Source organism: Salvelinus alpinus, chromosome 26 (genome assembly GCF_045679555.1).
Source record: "Salvelinus alpinus chromosome 26, SLU_Salpinus.1, whole genome shotgun sequence".
Classification (NCBI taxonomy): domain Eukaryota; kingdom Metazoa; phylum Chordata; class Actinopteri; order Salmoniformes; family Salmonidae; genus Salvelinus; species Salvelinus alpinus.
In genome coordinates this window covers 26,541,842-26,562,172 of record NC_092111.1, presented here as the reverse complement: position 1 = coordinate 26,562,172, position 20,331 = coordinate 26,541,842, and the positions used below count along the sequence as shown (strand labels likewise).

Below are 20,331 nucleotides of genomic sequence, written 5' to 3'. Positions count from 1 at the left end.
GTTTCGCTTTTTGTGTTTTGTGTTTGCTTTTTGTGTTTTGTGTAATCGATATGGATATGTACAGTGTAATTGATATGGATATGTATTGTGTAATTGATATGGATATGTATTGTGTAATTGATATGGATATGTACAGTGTAATCGATATGGATATGTACAGTGTAATCAATATGGATATGTACAGTGTAATTGATATGGATATGTACAGTGTAATTGATATGGATATGTACAGTGTAATCGATATGGATATGTACAGTGTAATTGATATGGATATGTACAGTGTAATCGATATGGATATGTACAGTGTAATCAATATGGATATGTACAGTGTAATTGATATGGATATGTACAGTGTAATTGATATGGATATGTACAGTGTAATCAATATGGATATGTACAGTGTAATTGATGTGGATATGTACAGTGTAATCGATATGGATATGTACAGTGTAATCGATATGGATATGTACAGTGTAATCGATATGGATATGTACAGTGTAATCGATATGGATATGTACAGTGTAATTGATATGGATATGTACAGTGTAATTGATATGGATATGTACAGTGTAATTGTTGTTTATTGATGTGTTCATGCAGGGTTCATCTGCATAAGAGATCATGGTCTCAGCATGACTCCCTGCTTAAATAAAGGTTTAAAATTAAATTTAAAACACTTAAATAGCAGAAAAAGTCACATGAATTCCACATGTGAAATGAACGTAATCACATGTGACTTTTCCTAAAAGTAAACAAACAAAAAAAGAGCATATCCATTTATTATAAAGTTTGCTTTTGTTTTCCTAATTCATAGCCCACTCTGGTTGATGGCTGAAGTGAAGGTCTTGTTGGGAACTAGTAAAGTAATTGTCTGCTGACATCAAGCGATTGAAGAGGGAACATTGTGGAGAGGTAATTCACAATACGATTTTGTCAGATAGGCCTACTATAATATTCGGGAAATGGAAAAGGAAAGGGGGATACCTATTCAGTTGTACAACTGAATGCATTCAACTGAAATGTGTCTTCAGTATTTAACCCAACCCCTATGAATCATTACAGGTCTCAATTCTGGATAGGATACTTTATCATGCAATCACAAAGGCATAGGAAGAAGACGTGTTACTGTGAAGCAGAAGGCCATTTAGCCACTACACTTATAGCCTAGATATAATTGTATTCCAATAAATACGCTAATGAGTGGCATTAAAACATCAATGTCAAAATTTCACAGATCAGCCTATGTGTTACCTTGTAATTATGTCACACACGAAACATTAGGCCTATACATTGTGGTCAAGTTACGTTTCATTTACCTTCAACGTCTATTTCCATTAAGTTAAGCTATTAGTAGGCTGCCTCTCTCTGATACCGTTTCAGCACCATGGACAAGAGCCATTAGGACCGATTCCATCTCTGACAGTACTTTTTTACGGGCGGCACCATTAGAGAAAACAAAGAGGGATAACACCCACCCCGTCACCTTTCATAGGGGCAATTTGAGCTATCCTACACACAGGAACATTAGAGGAAAAAGCGACTGTCTCTTGCCTAGGAAATGCGCGTCAGGGGACCGCGGTAGCCAATCTGCTTGAGCACGTATAGACGCTTGTAATTCACCAGCCCCCTTGCTGTCTCGCGCAGTGCTCTCTTTCCCCACACAGCAGTGTTCTTGCTGACTCAGTGCCTTGCTCCCTTTTCTCGCCAAGCACCGACCAGTAACTGCGACGCACGCTCCCTCCAGTAGCCTATAGCCCACTTCAGCAGCACCAACGCCGCACAAACCGACAGACATGGCTAAAACAGCAATTGGTAAGCTAACGATGTACCGTTATTTATCTGTGTTTTGGGGACGAGTTGACAGTCACAGAGCGTTGGGTGGTGATTCTGCATGAGGCTGTAAGGATGCTGTGTGAGCATGCAGCGGCGACACCCTTGGCACAAAAGACTGCCAAGCATTTATTAAAGGGAGCGGTCAAAGTCTGTCGCACGTCAACAAATATTGTAGTTTTAAACTGGCAAATGGATGCAATCATTTTGCTTATGTTTACATTGATCCTGAACTGTACGCATTTGTTTTTCCTTTCATTCTATATCAACAGGGTTGATTGATAATAGTGGGCTACAGTTTAGGATTAAATAGCCCAATAACATTTTATTATAGGGATATTCAATCTCCCTTTTTACATTGTGCGTAAAGCGAATACATAGCCTAGATTGAAGAAATCCTATGGACACATTTGCTGTAGATTATTCGAGCTGGATAGGCGCTCTTGTGGATGCTGGCTGCCGCACCTGCCGCTGTAGACCAACACATGCTCATACAACAGCATAATGCAGAACGACCGCACCCAACATCACGGTCTCTCTCTCTCCTCACCAGCCCAGAGCAGAATTAGGCTTAACCTTTACACATATTATTATAGGGACTGGGCTACTATTTATTATAATCGTATGCTCAATCAAGTTGAATGATAAGAGGAATGCATGAGAATAAATGAATCTCTAGCCGCACACTTTACATCTGAGCTAAAGCTGTCAGGTGAAGAATTACGACTTGCAATGAAAATGAATGGTCGTTTGCGGCATTAGATTTTTTTTCTCTCGAATCTATATGGATACTAATCATATAGTCACATTTATTCCTAGTGGCCGATGATTGCCCTGTCATTCAATTTATGATCTAAACATGTCTATTTGGTTATATGGAGGAATGGATGGAAGTGAAATGTGTCATCATATTCCGGCAATTTCATGCCTGGTCTTGATATCATTTTTATTGCATGGCTAGGCCTGATTTGCTTACAGCCAGTCATGGTAAATGTTTTAAGATATTTGGGAGCATAAATAGTATAGACCGATCCAAGATTGTCTAATGCTTAATGGAGCACTTTCATGCGGATTTGGGACCCTTTGAGTGAGTTGAGACCCGTCTCTATGGCGACGACTGTCAAGGGACTACTTGTATTCAGGATGACTAGGTCGGTGATGGATGGGTGGATGAGGGTGCAGACAGAGAGCAATACATTTAACTGTGTCAGGTCCTGGCGTCTGCTTGCACCTGCAGCGGGCTGTTTCGTTATGTCTCGGCCTGGCCGCATAGCTGTTAGTTATGTTTTTATATTTTATTATTGAGTTGTAGACAGACACGGGGCGAGTGGGATGGGCCAGACACCCGGGGCACGTGATCGTCATAGACCTCGTCAGTGGGCGCAAGGGCAGGCAGGGCCGTAGGCCGGATCAGTTGAGGTTTGGTTATGTACCATACTGTCAATGACAGTGACTGTAATAGAAATAGAAATGTGTCCTTGCTGTTTATAGAAAAATTCAATAAGAATATGTTGCCTACAGCCTGGGATCAACGCATTTTTAGCAGACAGACAGGCAGAAAGGCAGGCAGACAGACAGGATATTTGATAGTTGTGGGCGACATACACAGCTTCCTCCCAATGGCATATAGTGGTAGGCCTATTAAATGACAAGCCAAAATTCTAATGTATGCTCTCTGTCCACTTGGCTACTGATTTGGCTAGGGACATCAAACATGCTTACGTTAACGTACATTAAGATCCTTGTTAATTTATAATATATACAGGGCCTACTGTGTGATCTCTCAGATAAGCCCATGATTTAGGTGTGGCTATCAGATATTCCCCATTCTTTGTGTTAAGGGGCCAAAGCTTTCTGGGACAATGGCGCCCTCCAGAGGTCATAGCCTCTGCAGTGTCACTGAGTGCATCCCTGAACCCAGTTCTGCCTGAGTCACTCCAGTGACTCTTGTTGCCATAGAGCTGTATTCATCACTTCTCAAGACCCATCAACAGTTGTAGAATAAAATGTATACGAATTAAGCAAAAGCTGAAATCAAATATCTCAGCCAGAGAGGGGAGGCTATCATCAGCAATGTCTCTCAGTTAAAATAATAATTGTATCCTAATCAAATCAAATCACATTTTATTAGCCATATGTGCCGAATACAACAGGTGTAGACCTTACAGTGAAATGCTTACTAACGAGCCCCTAACTAACAATGCAGTTTAAAAAAATACGGATAAGAATAAGAAATATAAGTAACAAGTAATTAAAGAGCAGCAGTAAAATAACAATAGTGAGACTATATACAGGGGGGTACCGGTATAGAGTCAGTGTGTGGAGGCACCGGTTAGTTGAGGTAATATGTATATGAAGGTAGAGTTATTAAAGTGACTATGCATAGATGATAACAACAGAGAGTAGCAGCGGTGTAAAAGGAGGTGGGGGGGGGGGGGGGGCAATGCAAATAGTCTGGGTAGCCATATGATTAGGTGTTCAGGAGTCTTATGGCTTGGGGGTAGAAGCTGTTTAGAAGCCTCTTGGACCTAGACTTGGCGCTCCGGTACCGCTTGCCGTGCGATAGCAGAGTGAACAGTCTATGACTAGGGTGGCTGGAGTCTTTAACAATTTTCAGGGCCTTCTTCTGACACCGCCTGGTATAGAGGTCCTGGATGGCAGGAAGCTACGCTCTGTAGTGCCTTGTGGTCGGAGGCCGAGCAGTTGCCATACCAGCCAGTGATGCAACCAGTCAGGATGCTCTCCATGGTGCAGCTGTAGAACCTTTTGAGGATATGAGGACCCATGCCAAATCTTTTCAGTCTCCTGAGGGAGAATAGGTTTTGTCGTGCCCTCTTCACGACTGTCTTGGTGTGCTTGGACCTAGATGACATTAGGTCTAGATGACATTACACTAAATAGGGAACATGACTCCTTGGGTGTGGTTATAAAAAAAAGAAATTAGGCTCAGGCTTATTGGTCTGTTGTTTGCATTTCAGTGTTCAACAATGCATACTAATGTCTGAAACCTCCCTCGCTGATAATATCCTCCACCTACCATCCCACTCAACAGCCCATTTCCACTGTAGTTCTCCATTAATGCTGTAATTACACAACTGATTATATTGTCGTCTAGAGGCTGGGTTGTAAACTAAATGATGAGCTTTATCCAACACACACACACACACACACACACACACACACACACACACACACACACACACACACACACACACACACACACACACACACACACACACACACACACACACACACACACACACACACACACACACACACACACACAGTCAGTCCAGTCAAGCTGCTGTTTTAGCTTATTGGGCCCTCAAGACCTGTAAGGCCCCAGTATTGGGTTAGGTAGGAGGGATGCTTACGGACAGAACAGGACAGTAGAACAGGACAGTATTGGGTTGGGGTGGAGAGACGGGCAGAACAGGACAGTATTGGGTTGGGGTGGAGGGACGGGCAGAACAGGACAGTATTGGGTTGGGTTGGAGGGACGGGCAGAACAGGACAGTATTGGGTTGGGGTGGAGAGACGGGCAGAACAGGACAGTATTGGGTTGGGGTGGAGGGACGGGCAGAACAGGACAGTATTGGGTTGGGTATGAGGGACGGGCAGAACAGGACAGTATTGGGTTGGGTTGGAGGGACGGGCAGAACAGGACAGTATTGGGTTGGGGTGGAGAGACGGGCAGAACAGGACAGTATTGGGTTGGGGTGGAGGGACGGGCAGAACAGGACAGTATTGGGTTGGGTATGAGGGACGGGCAGAACAGGACAGTATTGGGTTGGGGTGGAGGGACGGGCAGAACAGGACAGTATTGGGTTGGGGTGGAGGGACGGGCAGAACAGGACAGTATTGGGTTGGGGTGGAGGGACGGGCAGAACAGGACAGTAGAACAGGACAGTATTGGGTTGGGGTGGAGGGACGGGCAGAACAGGACAGTATTGGGTTGGGGTGGAGGGACGGGCAGAACAGGACAGTATTGGGTTGGGTTGGAGAGACGGGCAGAACAGGACAGTATTGGGTTGGGTTGGAGGGACGGGCAGAACAGGACAGTATTGGGTTGGGGTGGAGGGACGGGCAGAACAGGACAGTATTGGGTTGGGGTGGAGGGATGGGCAGAACAGGACAGTATTGGGTTGGGGTCGAGGGACGGGCAGAACAGGACAGTATTGGGTTGGGGTGGAGAGACGGGCAGAACAGGACAGTATTGGGTTGGGGTGGAGGGACGGGCAGAACAGGACAGTATTGGGTTGGGTATGAGGGATGGGCAGAACAGGACAGTATTGGGTTGGGGTGGAGGGATGGGCAGAACAGGACAGTATTGGGTTGGGTATGAGGGATGGGCAGAACAGGACAGTATTGGGTTGGGGTGGAGAGACGGGCAGAACAGGACAGTATTGGGTTGGGTATGAGGGACGGGCAGAACAGGACAGTATTGGGTTGGGGTGGAGGGACGGGCAGAACAGGACAGTATTGGGTTGGGGTGGAGGGACTGGCAGAACAGGACAGTATTGGGTTGGGTTGGAGGGACGGGCAGAACAGGACAGTATTGGGTTGGGGTGGAGAGACGGGCAGAACAGGACAGTATTGGGTTGGGGTGGAGGGACGGGCAGAACAGGACAGTATTGGGTTGGGGTGGAGGTACTGGCAGTACAGGACAGTATTGGGTTGGGTTGGAGAGACGGGCAGAACAGGACAGTATTGGGTTGGGGTGGAGGGACGGGCAGTACAGGACAGTATTGGGTTGGGGTGGAGGTACTGGCAGAACAGGACAGTATTGGGTTGGGGTGGAGGGACGGGCAGAACAGGACAGTATTGGGTTGGGTTGGAGGGACGGGCAGAACAGGACAGTATTGGGTTGGGGTGGAGGGACGGGCAGAACAGGACAGTATTGGGTTGGGGTGGAGGTACTGGCAGTACAGGACAGTATTGGGTTGGGGTGGAGGTACTGGCAGTACAGGACAGTATTGGGTTGGGGTGGAGGTACGGGCAGAACAGGACAGTATTGGGTTGGGGTGGAGGTGGAGGGACGGGGTAGAACAGGACAGCACCAGTGCAAGAGGAGGAAGAAGAAGGGAAGAGGGGGAGGAAGAGGGGGGAGGTTATTGATGATCTGTGGTCTCATGCTGATGGATTACAACAGGAAACGTAACAACTGGCTCTGTTTCCGTGGTGAGGAGGAGATCTCCATGGGGATAAGAGAAGATGTTCAGTGTAGATCTTGCGGTATTGAATCACTTCAACTAAATGTGTTGACAACGTTCACTAAACAACAAAACACACAACAGGCCAGGGTAAGACCAGGGTAAGAGCAAGTTGACACAACTACCTGCTCATTAAAACTTAACCTACATTATCTGCTCCACTAAACCACCATTTGTTCACATCACTGACAAGATGTCCTGAAGGGAAAATGGCTGCTGCCTGTGGTTCCCGGCACACACACTGCCCTCTTAATGATGACGTGACAGCCAACACACACACACACACACAGCCCTCTTAATGATGACGTGACAGCCAACACACACACACACACACACACACACACACACACACACACACACACACACACACACACACACACACACACACACACACACACACACACACACACACACACACACACACACACACACACACACACACTGCCCTCTTAATGATGACGTGACAGCCAACACACACACACACTGCCCTCTTAATGACGACGTGTCAGCCAACACACACACGCACACGCACACACACACGCACACACACACGCACACGCACACATGCACACACACACACACACACACACACACACACACACACACACACACACACACACACACACACACACACACACACACACACACTGCCCTCTTAATGATGACGTGACAGCCAACACACACACACACACACACACACACACACACACACACACACTGCCCTCTTAATGACGACGTGACAGCCAACACACACGCCCACACACACACACGCACACGCACACACACACACACACGCCCACACACACACATGCACACCTACACCCACACACGTACACTCACAACTGCACCCGCACAGGCACACCCACCCACCCACCCACACACACACACACACACACATTTAAGTAGATGCACACACACGCACATCCGTCCAGCGGGCCACCAGTAGAGATGGTCTGGTCTAGTAATAACAAATGAAAATCCCCTCCACTACCTCAGCGAAGTCAGCAGCATACATTTGCCTGCCCTGAGGTCCCTCCATCCCTGTGGGAGTCAGCCAGCTCAAACCAGCCCTCCTTTCATCCTCTTCACCCCCCCCCCCCCCTTTAATTTTCTCTTGGGAGGGGTTAACCGAGTCCTCCTTTTCTACTTCTCTTCTGGGAAGAAGGGATTAACAAGAGAGTTAACACAGTCCTCCTCTTCTCATCCCCTCTTTCATCTCCTTTTCTTTTTCTTCTGGGAGGGGTTAACAAGCTCATCGGAGAGTCAGCGAGCTATTGCTACATGTGAGAGTTGATCTGATTACCCGTGGCGTCTGCTAGGCTGAGAGCTGTCTGGTTGTGCAGTACCACTGCTGTGGGCACTAGCTACACTTCACTCAAACAGACAGAAAGACAGGGAGAGGCTTTGGCTGGTTGAGCAACAGCAGAGCGGCAGTAGGCACTAGCTACACTTCTCTCCTCCATGGAGAAGCTGTCTAACTGTAAATCTCAGCCTTATTTTGCTCAGTTTTGACTCCCAGCCAGGGACATCAGTCAGTGATCGATGTAGCAATTTTCAGCCCTGCAGCCCACAGCGTGTGGTGGATGATAGATCATAGAGGCTCGGGTGCTGTTTGGCACGTTGAGGTGCCCGGCTGGACTCTGACTGTGCCTCCAATAAACACTGTACTGAACACTACAGCACAGCAGCCAGGAGGACAAGAGCCAGAGTGTTTGTTGCAGTATGATACAGTAGTTTTCCCATCTTTGCTGGCTGCCTTATGGGGATGCTACAGTAGGTTCTAGTCCCAATTTGGGTGCCAAAGCTCAGGAACTTTCTAGCCTGGAATCCTAAAGTGAAATAATATTGAAATAGAACAATACAGTTTGGATTCCAGGCTAGATTTTGGCAACATCAGCCATAATCATTCAGCCTCTAGGTGCTACCCTTGCTGTTAAATGACTGTTGGGTGTTACCAGTGCTAGCTACAGACTGGGCAAGGAGGGTACCTTGACTGTTAGCTATGTAAATCAATTATATGCTGAAATGAAATGCATAGCTAATGATGAATGGAGAATGAATGCTGTGGGGAGGTGGTCAACCGTTCAGAACATATGAGGACACAGCAGACACCATCTCACGCAAGTATGTACACACACAAACATACACACACACACACACACAGCCATCCCACTTCCCTTCAGTCTGCACAAACAAAGCTCCACAAAATGGGGCTTAGAAACCTCAGGCTGATTCATCTCACTAGACCGCCTTTGATTATCATGTTTTTCTTTTCTATTTAAGGATTTGCTGAATATTTATTTTCCTAAACATCTAAAGATGGCGATGCCATGTGGGATGATCATTTATGAGGAGGAGAAAGTGGGTTAACGATGTGTGTGTGTGTGTGTGTGTCTGTGTGTGTGTGTGTGTGTGTGTGTGTGTGTGTGTGTGTGTGTGTGTGTGTGTGTGTGTGTGTGTGTGTGTGTGTGTGTGTGTGTGTGTGTGTGTGTGTGTGTGTGTGTGTGCACGCATGTGTGTGTGTGCATGTGTGTGTGTGTGTGTGTGTGTGTTCCCCACAGCATACAAAGAGAAGATGAAGGAGATTTCTGTCCTATCTCTCCTCTGCTCCTGCCTGTACCCTGAGACACGCAAGAACCTGATGGGAGAGTTCCAAGGTAAGCAGAAGAGTCATCTGACTTTTTTAGTGTTTCAAATCACTTTCAACTTACTGTAAAGGCAACGAAGAGGCATTTCTTTGTCTAAGTGAAAGTTTGATTGGGGTAATATTAATACTACAAAGGCAGCATTTTGAGTTTCCTTCTGTGGTTTTCCTCCATCTGCCCCCCCCCCCCCTCTACCTCTCACCTTGCAGTAGCAGGCATGGAGGTGAAGCCCATCAACAAGCGTGCCTCTGGCCAGGCCTTCGAGGTGATCCTGAAGCCCCCCTCCCCGATGTCGGACGCAGCCCACTGCGTCACCTCGCCCCCTAAGAGGGAGGTCTCTCTGGAGGACATCCTGAAGAAGCTGGAGGCCGCTGAGGACCGGAGGAGAGTGAGTCACCATCTATCAGATTCCCTTAGCATAAGCCGACAACTTAATTCCAAAACTGAATCACACTGAATCACGCTAGTAAATTACACTTGGGACAAACTTTCTCCTAGCTTACTTGTCTTAGCCAATACCTTAGCTTGGCTTAGACTATACCTTAGCTTGTTTTAGCCTATACCTTAGCTTGTCTTAGACTATTCCTTAGCTTGTCTTAGCTTATACCTTAGCTTAGCTTAGACTATACCTTAGCTTGTCTTAGCCTATACCTTAGCTTGTCTTAGACTATTCCTTATCCTGTTTTAACCTATACCTTAGCTTGGCTTAGACTATTCCTTATCCTGTCTTAACCTATACCTTAGCTTGTCTTAGACTATTCCTTAGCTTGTCTTAGCTTGGCTTAGACTATAACTTAGCTTGTCTTAGCCTATACCTTAGCTTGGCTTAGACTATAACTTAGCTTGTCTTAGCCTATACCTTAGCTTGTCTTAGACTATACCTTAGCCTGTCTTAACCTATACCTTAGCTTGACTTAGCCTATACCTTAGCTTGGCTTAGACTATTCCTTAGCTTGTCTGAACCTATACCTTAGCTTGGCTTAGACTTTGACTCCTACACTTACTTTATTATTACTAAGCAATGAGTACATTCATCAGGCAAAGGAACGATACTAAAACTAACTCTTCCCCTCTCCTTCCAACCTTGTATCTTGGCCTCCACCTGCATTCTATTCTGTTCTATTCTACTTTATTCTATTCTATTCGGATTCCTTATTCTATTCTACTTCATATTATTCTACTCTTTTCTACACTACTGTACCCTACTCTACTTTACTCTACTCTATCACGTCCCCTCTTCAGTCCCAGGAGGTCCAGGTTCTCAGGGCCCTTGCAGAGAAGCGGGAGCACGAAAGGGACGTGCTGCTCAAGGCCATGGAGGAGAACAGCAACTTCAGCAAGATGGCAGAGGAGAAGCTGACCATGAAGATGGAGCAGATCAAGGAGAACCGCCAGGCCTACCTGGCCTCCATCATGGAGCGCCTGCAGGAGAAGGTGAGAGGAGAACTTGGTGGGAAAAATTGTAGGTGGAGATAGCAAGACCAGGTGAATGGAAGGGGTGGGCAAGATAGAAGGGTACGATGTGATAGGTAGGGCTGGTGGCATCATTCTAGGATGAAACACTGGCGATTGTAGTCAAACATGTCAGCTGAAAGGGGGACGACAGTAAGTTGACAGACTTGAATCAGAGAGTCTCAGGGCAGGGTCAGAAAGGTTTCTGGTACGTCCAATATGGCAGCATCTCTCTCTGTGTTGTCCTCAGGAGAGGCATGCCCAGGTGGTGCGCAGGAACAAAGAGCTCAGGGAAGAGCTGACAGCGTGAGCAGATGAGGGGCGCCACCGACCATCGTACCCCCCTACAGCCACCCTTTCCCCCCCCGAGGGACCCCCAGATCCCCCTACTACTACAGCCCCCACAGCATCAGACGACCCCCCCTCCCTTGAGGGAGGAGGATGACCAGCCCACCCACCGCCAGCCCACACCAACAGCGTTAGCAGATGGGGGGGATCACAAACAAATATGAAAATGTCTCCCACTCCTCCCTATAAAAGAATGTGTTTGCTCAATTTCAAATGATGAAAAAGAAAGAAAAAGAGAAGCCAACCAAGTGAAAGTGGGTATTGTTTTTTGTAAATACTTCCTTTTTTGTTATATACAGTATGATAATACAGCTAAAGTATTGCAGTTTGCGATTGGATCATTTTCTCTATCTATGGATGTACATTGTTGTTTAGTTTTTCTCGGAACAAAAAACGTTTGCAGTTTCTCTTGTACTATCAGGCTTCTGTGTTGTTGTGAGTTTGCCAGCTAGCTGACGTGTGTTTGCGGTGGTTATTTTCTGACCATGTCTGTGTCTGTGTCGGTCAGTCAGTCAGTCAGTCAGTCAGTGTGGGGATGATTAGAATGCAAGCTGCACATTGACTCCTGGAAGAGAGACTAGCTAGACTTCAGGAGACTTATTATAGCATTTATGAGCCGATTCTCTCCTGTCTGTCTGTCTGATCCCCCACTCTCTTACATACATTCACACACATGCAAGCTCGCACACACACACACATACTCTCAAACACACTTACACACACACACACATTTTGAGAAATTTGGCAAACATGACATGTCGATCAAGAGGAGCTTGCTAAATTCTGTCAGTTGGGCATTGCAGAGGTCACATGACATCCCTGGCTCATACCATGATGTCACAGAGGGGTGTTATGATCCTTCCTGGTTCCCAAGGCCCCCTGCGTCCCCTGTCAATCACTCTCTCAGCATGTATGTACCATCTTAGACATGTAGATGCTACAAACTCATATAGCGGCTAACATAGAGGCAATGGTAGATCCATAAGTTACATCCATGTCCTACAAGCTTATGGACCCTCTCATTTCTTTCACGTCGTACCAGAGAGGAACCAATGCCAAATGCTACTAGGAAGGTTTCACACTATATATGGAGAATCGTAGAATAACTCTCTCACTATGGAGAATGAATCATTGTACCTTCTTCTTAGTATTTAAACAGCTTTTAACTGGGTAAAGCAGACTTTGGCACACGAAGGGCATAAACAGCTAAAGTAGGCAACATGTAAGCCAATCAACACATAGACTTCAAATAACAGCTAGATGATGTTAGATGTGTTAACATGACAATGGAAGACAGTGGCCATCTGCAAAGGGTGCATGCAAGTGTATACAGGTCAGGTGTGTGTGTGTGTGTGTGTGTGTGTGTGTGTGTGTGTGTGTGTGTGTGTGTGTGTGTGTGTGTGTGTGTGTGTGTGTGTGTGTGTGTGTGTGTGTGTGTGTGTGTGTGTGTGTGTGTGTGTGTTTCAGGAGGGGTGGGTGGATTGTGTGTGCATGTGTGCTGGGGAGCACAGGGAGCACAGCCAGGAAGTTGGAGCTGTATATCTGACCATCGGTCACATACTGATGACATCACAGCGTCCTGTCTGTGGTGATGAATCTGCCTGCCTCTCTCTCTTCCTGTTTGTGTGTTTCCCCCCCTCCACATATATCTTTGTGAGCAACCTGTGGTTAATAAAGGTTTGGGGTTCTGTGAATGATATTGGCTTTGTGTGCTTATTCTATTACTGATGTATTGTCTTTTTAGCTTGGAAGAAGACAAAAACTATTCAATTTGTTTTTGAGCATGTCCAATTACAAATGCAGATTAATCTGTCACATTAATATTTGTTGGTATGTATTATTGTATTATTTCTATAATATAACTATGTTTATTACTCAGTCTCTGAATTAGTTTGGACAATTTTTTAAAATATGGACATGGCCAAGGAAAGCAAGTGATCATCCACAGTTGTAGAATCGCATATGACCAGTAGGTGGTGACAAAAGATTGCAATTGGCAGTGTTGTAACACATTGACCCTTTACTATGAAGTAAATCCAGAATTGCCTGTAGGGTTTACATGAGACAATACTAGACTCTGTAGTGTAGACTCTTCCCCCATAGTTACTGATGAGAATCACCTTACAATTCTGGCAAACAAACGACAGGAAGAACGATAATGAGGATGGATGGAGACAGAGTGAGAGAAAGAAGGAGGGAAAGGGTGTGGGAGAGATACAGGAGAGGAGCATATTTTGGCAGAGCATTGATGAAAGGAGGAGGAGGATGGATGGAGACCGAGTGAAAGAGAGAGGGATAGGAGGGTGGGTGAGATAGAGGAGGATGATTTGGCAGAGTTGATGAAAGGCGGAGGAGGAGGAGGAGGCTCTGTTTTATCACTCCTCTGACGGGCGTCCCAGCAGCAGCAACAACAGTAACTTGGGGGAGCGTGGGAGCCAAGCACACCGGGAGGAGAGTGGGCTGCAACCATGGCTCTGGGACAAAGCAGCACTGTGCTCTCTCTTCTCTCTCCCTCCTACCTCTCCCCTCTATCCCACACTGCTCTCTTTCCCTCTCTATTCCCTCTCTTTCTCTCTCCCCTCTCTCCCACACCCCTATGTCTATCACACTCTCTCTTTCCCTCTCTCTCTTTTCCCACTTTCCCACACTGCCCTTTCTCTCCCTCTCCTCTCACTCTCTTCCCTCTCTGCCTCCCACACAACCCTGTTTCCCCTCTCTCTCCTCCTGCCTCCTCTCTCCTTTCCTCCCTCTCTCCCTCCTCCCTCTCTTCCCACGCGGTAGGGCCAGCCAAGCTGCCATTGTCCAGGACATCCCCTCGTTGTTAATCGCTTCCTGTACACACAGAGAAGCAATCAAGAGACCCAGAGGCTGTGGCTGATACCGGGCGTCGACTGTCTCACAGCACAGCGGAGAGCAGCATAGGGACAGATAGGGACATGGACAGACAGGGACTGGACCAGGGACTATTACCTGTTACCCATGGAGAGCAGTGTGGAGTGAAAGTCGATATTACTACTGTTAATCACAACGATATCTTCCTTTATCTAAACAGACTTCAGAAATGTTGGATAATGTTGGTGGAAGATTGATCTAATAATTAAAATAAATAAGGAAGAGAATCTCAACAGTTCCAGACAGTCATAATAACCTAAGATGAATATAAATAGGGAGGGTTGAGTTTTGAATATCAGAAATACTTATTAAAATGTGTCTTTCTCCACACGGTCTCAATCAGACGATAGTTTGGGACACAGAAGGAGCAAACAATGGATTTCATTTTCTCATAGCTTTTTATTGCAGATAAGTCACACAGATAGATAAGTGAAGGACGGAATAGAGTACCTCACATGCCGTCCCAGCACTCTCTCTCTACATACATCCCATCTCTAGTGTACATACATACACACAGTATATCATTATTAGAAAGCTGAGAAATCAGATTTATCAGCGCTTTTTTATACAAAACACTTATGTACAAAATCACTTTTGAGGTTTGGTAAAAATACACATCTTACAAGAGGGGATGCCATTACTGTCACAGACTCGCTATAGAATCCACAGAGATGTGGTCGGAAACCATCTAGAATTGGACCGTAGAGGGAATATGTAGTCTAGATATCTCTGAGCAATGACTATATAGAGGTACAGGGATACTGCAGTGTGTTTGAGCGATTGTTCCTATTGGCGTCTATGTTGAAAATGATATCATATGATAATTTGTCTATTAATTCATAAAAATATATATGTTTTAATTGAGAAGAGTGTCACGCCTCTCCACCACTTTTTATGGATCATATAATATAATCGAATGTAAAGGAGTGTAAAGAATTTATGTTGCAAGTCTCAGACCAACTAATATTGTAATTCTTTGAAAAAGCATTGCATTTTTTTTATTACACTGATTCCAATTGGTTCCATACGTCTCAATAGCTGCCTGCTCAGCTCGCTATGACAGTATGTTGTTTAATGTTAAACAATTGTACAGCTACCACTTTTTGACTGCAATCTGCTAACAATCAGAAATATAGGGTCTTGTGACCTCTGTAGACATCACGTCAAAGGACATTAACTCTTTGTTGTCCTCACCCTTGACTCATGACTGTAAATACATGACTTCAGAGAGATTTTGCTGCGATAGAAACTCCCACAGAGAATGCAAATCAAACTAATGGCAAACAAGAGGGTTCCAGATCAATTCTAACAGTCAAACAAACACCTGCTTTTAGTTCTTCCAGTCCATAAAATGCCATAAAAAGGGCACCACCAAGACCTCCCTCTCCACGCATCTCTCCCTCCCTCTCTTTCTCTCTCTGTGAGATACAAGTACAGTCCAGGGCTCAATCGGAAAACAAAGGGGACAGTTTCGCTGAGAACTTGATGGGCGACTGATTGACAGCCTGACCATCTGTGAAATCTTCCCCTTACAGGCTGAACACACTATGGGAGGAGAAGCAAAGCCCACTAACAGACAACACATAGATAACTCAATATTGTTAATTAAACAATCACTTTGTTTGCTCTCTTATAATTGTTTCCTTCTTTCGACAACATCATAGAAAAACACAATTTCTAAGAAGAAAAAAAAAATAGTATTCCTATAGCTATCTCCTTTATAGAATGTTGATATGGTATGATAGAAAAACAACATCTTCTTGGCCATGGAAAGGTCCAGCTCAGCTGGTGAGTTCAGTTCAGTTCATAGTGATGGTGCACTCTCTAGCCATCTACTTGGTCAGTTTAGTCAGTGTGGAGGGGGGTTAAAGATAGTTCAGAAAGCCCCTATCTCCATGCCCCAGGGCCGGTAGGGCTGCTTCCCCAGGCTGGCTTGGCTGGAGGGGGTGTGGACGGGGGGGCTGAGGGTGCCGGGGGACAGCAGGGGGAAGGCACTGAAGGGGAAGGGGAACGCCGATAGGGTGGAGAGTGAGGACAGGGAGAGGGGAGGGGAGAGCTTGGAGGCTGCAGAGGCGGCTGTGGAGGTCACGGTGAGGTTCAGCCCTGGGGGGAGGGGGGCAGCACTGGGGGGGACACGGAGAGGACCCCCCTGGGCGTGACTGTGCTCAGAGAGGGGGGTGGCACCGCTAAGCCTGCTGGGAGCATGGCCATGGGGCGAGGAGCGAGGCTCTCTCTCTATCGGCGAGGAGGAGGAAGAAGAGGATGAAGAAGGAGTCGAAGAGGAGGATGACGGAGAGCTGTTGGAGGCGCTGCGTGGTAACGGTAACGTCGCCCCCTGCTGGTGTTGATGGTGCTGCTGCTGGAGGAGGAGGTGGTGGGCCAGGTGTGCGGAGGGGGGAGACCCAAAAGCCGAGCCCCATGCCAGGTGGCCCAGTCCAGACACAGGGACGGAGTGGGCCTCTCTCTGGGAGGCGTAGCTGTTCAGGTGGGAGACCAGGCGGATCCGCAGGGGGTCAGTGCTGTCCAGGCCTTCCATAATGCTCAGGTAGCGGGCCGTCTCAGCCAGACATTCCCTGAAACCCAGACCCCGGTAGTCCGAGGCCAGGGCATGGGCATCAAAGTAACCTGGAAGGGAGAGGGGAGAAGCAGGGTTAATTAAGTGTTTTCAGTCAATACCACCAAACAAGTAGAGCAGGAATAAAGGAAGGCTACTGAAGTCTACTAATAACAATGAGTGTGACAATCCAGGAAGATAGTTAAAGTTAGCAAAGAAACTAAAGCAGGTGTCTTGTGCTATGCCTGCCTGACTTACTAAAATATTTAATGAGATGCACATAGCTTGAGTTTACAGAACAACTCAGTGAAGAGAAAGATATTATACAAATCAATAACTTTACAGTCAATCAATATTATGGCAGTTCAAAAACATTGTTTCCTTCCATGATACAGTAATTATTTTATTATGGTAATTTATTGTAGTACAAACGACTCCACCATACCTTTTCCTCCAGCAGCATGAAGCATCTTCAGATGATCCACCGTCATCTGCAGAATCTCTGCTTTCTCCAGTTTAGCTGAACCCTGAAGGATTTCGGGACAGAAGGCACATTAATTAAACTAATAAAAAGTTATTGAATATCGTTTAAATCATTAAAGATATATACTGGAAATTATTATTCGTTATTTTCTTAAAACATGTGGAAAGTTTATAAACTTGAACTGTTCTCTACCAGTTCAAAGCACGTTGACGTATCCTGTCAAACTTTTTGATAGGGCGGTTGTTTTACGCATGACACAGGGATCGGACCATACCTGCTTCTCGAACGCGCTAGGGACCAGTCTGCGCAGCTCGGTGAGGCTGTTGTTGATTCTGTCACGGCGACGTTTTTCAATGATCTGTAGGAGAGATGAGCGATTGGAACATTCAGTTACTGAAAAAAATTGAGAATTTAGTTGGTGTAAAAACGTGCGTATTACACACTTTTACGGGCGACCATTCTAACAAGAAATGTACTCACTCCTCGACGGCGCTTCCTCGCATTCACTTGAGTTTTTGTTGCTGGAGACATCGGCCCAAGGGGAGAACTCATGTTCCTGAAAGAACAACACATTCAATTATTGTATTAATGTGCGTTACTAACGCACATCAGGCCTCGGAAATGACCAAATTGCTGAATATATTTTCATTTTTGCACGTCTTTTCTTATAAACAATATCAAAGCAATACATGAGTAAGACCCTTGGAACGTAGGTTCGGAACATAATGCAATGAAACGAAAATATTGGACACAATCTTACCCATTTTCATCTGCACTCTCCTTCTCAACCTCAATGTTCTCGTCCAGCTCGCTGTCCGAGGAGCTAAAATCGTGATTCCTTTTCATTTTTATCCGCTGTTGTGTTTCCTTCGTTCAGAGTACAATACAATATGGTCCAAGTCTTTCAATTCTCCGACTCTCTGTGCGTCTATCAGCTATGCGTCGAGCTCATCCGTTTGAAGGACCAAGCTTTCCCACGGTATCATTTCTACATCACTGCCAGCCAGAAGGGGCTTGGCATTGCACCATAACTAGCCAATTATAAGTCAGCTATGGTTTGAGTGACAGCACAGTTGCAAGGGAACTCTACGGCCTAAACACGCCCCACTTCTTTGAATGATTTTGACAGGGGTCCAATAGACTTTCGGTCCGTGACTGTCAACCCCCCTCCCCTCCCGAGTACTGTGGCTGTCTGTCCCGGTTGTGAGGAGTGGCTGGCCTGCTGTCACCACGCGCTTGCCGTGGGAAAGTTTCTTAGCCCAACGCTGATAACCAATCAGGGGCGACGGCAGTCTCCGGCGTTTGAAATGAATGGGGCAATTGGTCGGGGCGACGGGCGGTCTAGAGGCGAGCGTGTGAACCTGTAATCCAATACTAACTCATCTAAAGGACAGCCAGTGTTCAAGAGGAAACTATGAAGTCTAATCTTACCCACCGCGGACATGATGCACGGTAAAGATGCTTTAGGGACTGGAGAGGATGAGGACTTTGCCACACAAAAGGCATAATGCAATTAAAGGAGGCCAGCTTCTCCAGTGTGTCATCACCACACCACACCCCCTCTGGGTCCCAATAATCGCCACACTCCCAAATCATTTGACAGACATTGTTGTGTGTGTTTGTATGTCCCCTCTCCGCATGTGACAAGCAGATTTAGCTCTTGCTGATCCTTTTGACCTGTTTTCATGAGTCATACACACGCGGGCACACACGCGCACACACACACACACACACTCACACACACACACACACACACACACACACACACACACACACACACACACACACACACACACACACACACACACACACACACACACACACACACACACACACACACACACACACACACACACACACACCAGTCCCATGCCACGGGTAAGGGCCTTATTGTATAGAAGGAAGCTCAGTTTATTGACCTGGTGTCGAATTCAGATAAACATTCATAGTTTATAGGACATTCATTGACAAACCAAAGTATTTTAACAGGCAGGTCTGGAATATCTCACTTGCAGACATCTTCAAGAATATATTTGGCAAAGAGTAGGCCTGTACTATTTGAAGCTACTTGTTGATTCAATCAAGGAATATTCATACATTTAGATCAGAATATTACTTAAAAATGTATCTGAAAACGTAGGGTTTTATTTACAGGTTTGAGGTATCTTAATTACTCAGGAACAATGTAATGATGGTCATATGTTTTCTGCTGGTCTTGGCTGTCTCTCAGAATGACAGCCTGTCATGTTCCCCCACCTCCTGCCACTGTGACCTGATCATACGCTGATTGGCTACCCTATAAAGATTCTGATAAGAGGAAGAAACGTGAGAGGACCATACAGTACATCAGCAGTGTTTGACCCCTGACCCTTGTCCATATAATCTTACTCATTATGATCTGAAAGGCAAAACTGATCCTAGATCAGAAATCCTACTCTGAGATAGTCTATGAATCCATGATCCTTATCTCTAATAACCCCAGGCAGCAGCATGCATAATAGTCATCAGGCCAGGAGAGGAGAGGAGCTGCCTTGTTAAGAAACATGAATGAGAGGAAGCTCTTAGGGCTGTTTTCATGTTGTTGTTATTGCTGCCTTCAACCAGCTAGCCTCGAGTTCTGCCATGACACAGACAGACGCATTCCCACACACTCCCACCTTTCTGCTGCCTGCTGATTGTTGGCGTGGCAGGGGGGCACAAACATATACGTGCACGCACGCACACGCACGCACGCACGCACGCACGCACGCACACACACACACACACACACACACACTTCCACATTCTGCTGCTGATTGTTAGTGTGGCAACAGGCAGGCAGGCTTGGCGGGCTGTGAGTCGGAGGGTGGGTGGGATGGGTGGTTTCGTTCTCTCCCTGTTGTATTTCAAATTCACTGAGGGTTCCCACGCTGC

The 20,331-nt window shown here is 46.2% G+C and overlaps 2 protein-coding genes across 2 annotated transcripts; one reads left to right on the top strand and one right to left on the bottom strand.

Moving 5' to 3' along the window:
* The first annotated feature begins 1,491 nt into the window (after positions 1 to 1,491).
* LOC139555077 (stathmin-2-like) lies at positions 1,492 to 13,185 on the top strand. Its single transcript, XM_071368542.1, has 5 exons — positions 1,492 to 1,812; positions 9,605 to 9,700; positions 9,898 to 10,076; positions 10,931 to 11,122; positions 11,391 to 13,185. The coding sequence occupies exons 1-5, from the start codon at positions 1,794 to 1,796 to the stop codon at positions 11,448 to 11,450; spliced, it is 546 nt and encodes a 181-aa protein (XP_071224643.1). The 5' UTR covers positions 1,492 to 1,793; the 3' UTR covers positions 11,451 to 13,185.
* A 1,574-nt stretch (positions 13,186 to 14,759) lies between these two features.
* LOC139555076 (hairy/enhancer-of-split related with YRPW motif protein 1-like) lies at positions 14,760 to 18,390 on the bottom strand. The gene is made up of 5 exons (XM_071368541.1): positions 18,179 to 18,390; positions 17,899 to 17,974; positions 17,693 to 17,776; positions 17,380 to 17,461; positions 14,760 to 17,005 (listed from the first exon to the last, which is right to left on the bottom strand). The coding sequence occupies exons 1-5, from the start codon at positions 18,262 to 18,264 to the stop codon at positions 16,257 to 16,259; spliced, it is 1,077 nt and encodes a 358-aa protein (XP_071224642.1). The 5' UTR covers positions 18,265 to 18,390; the 3' UTR covers positions 14,760 to 16,256.
* Between the last annotated feature and the right edge of the window lie 1,941 nt (positions 18,391 to 20,331).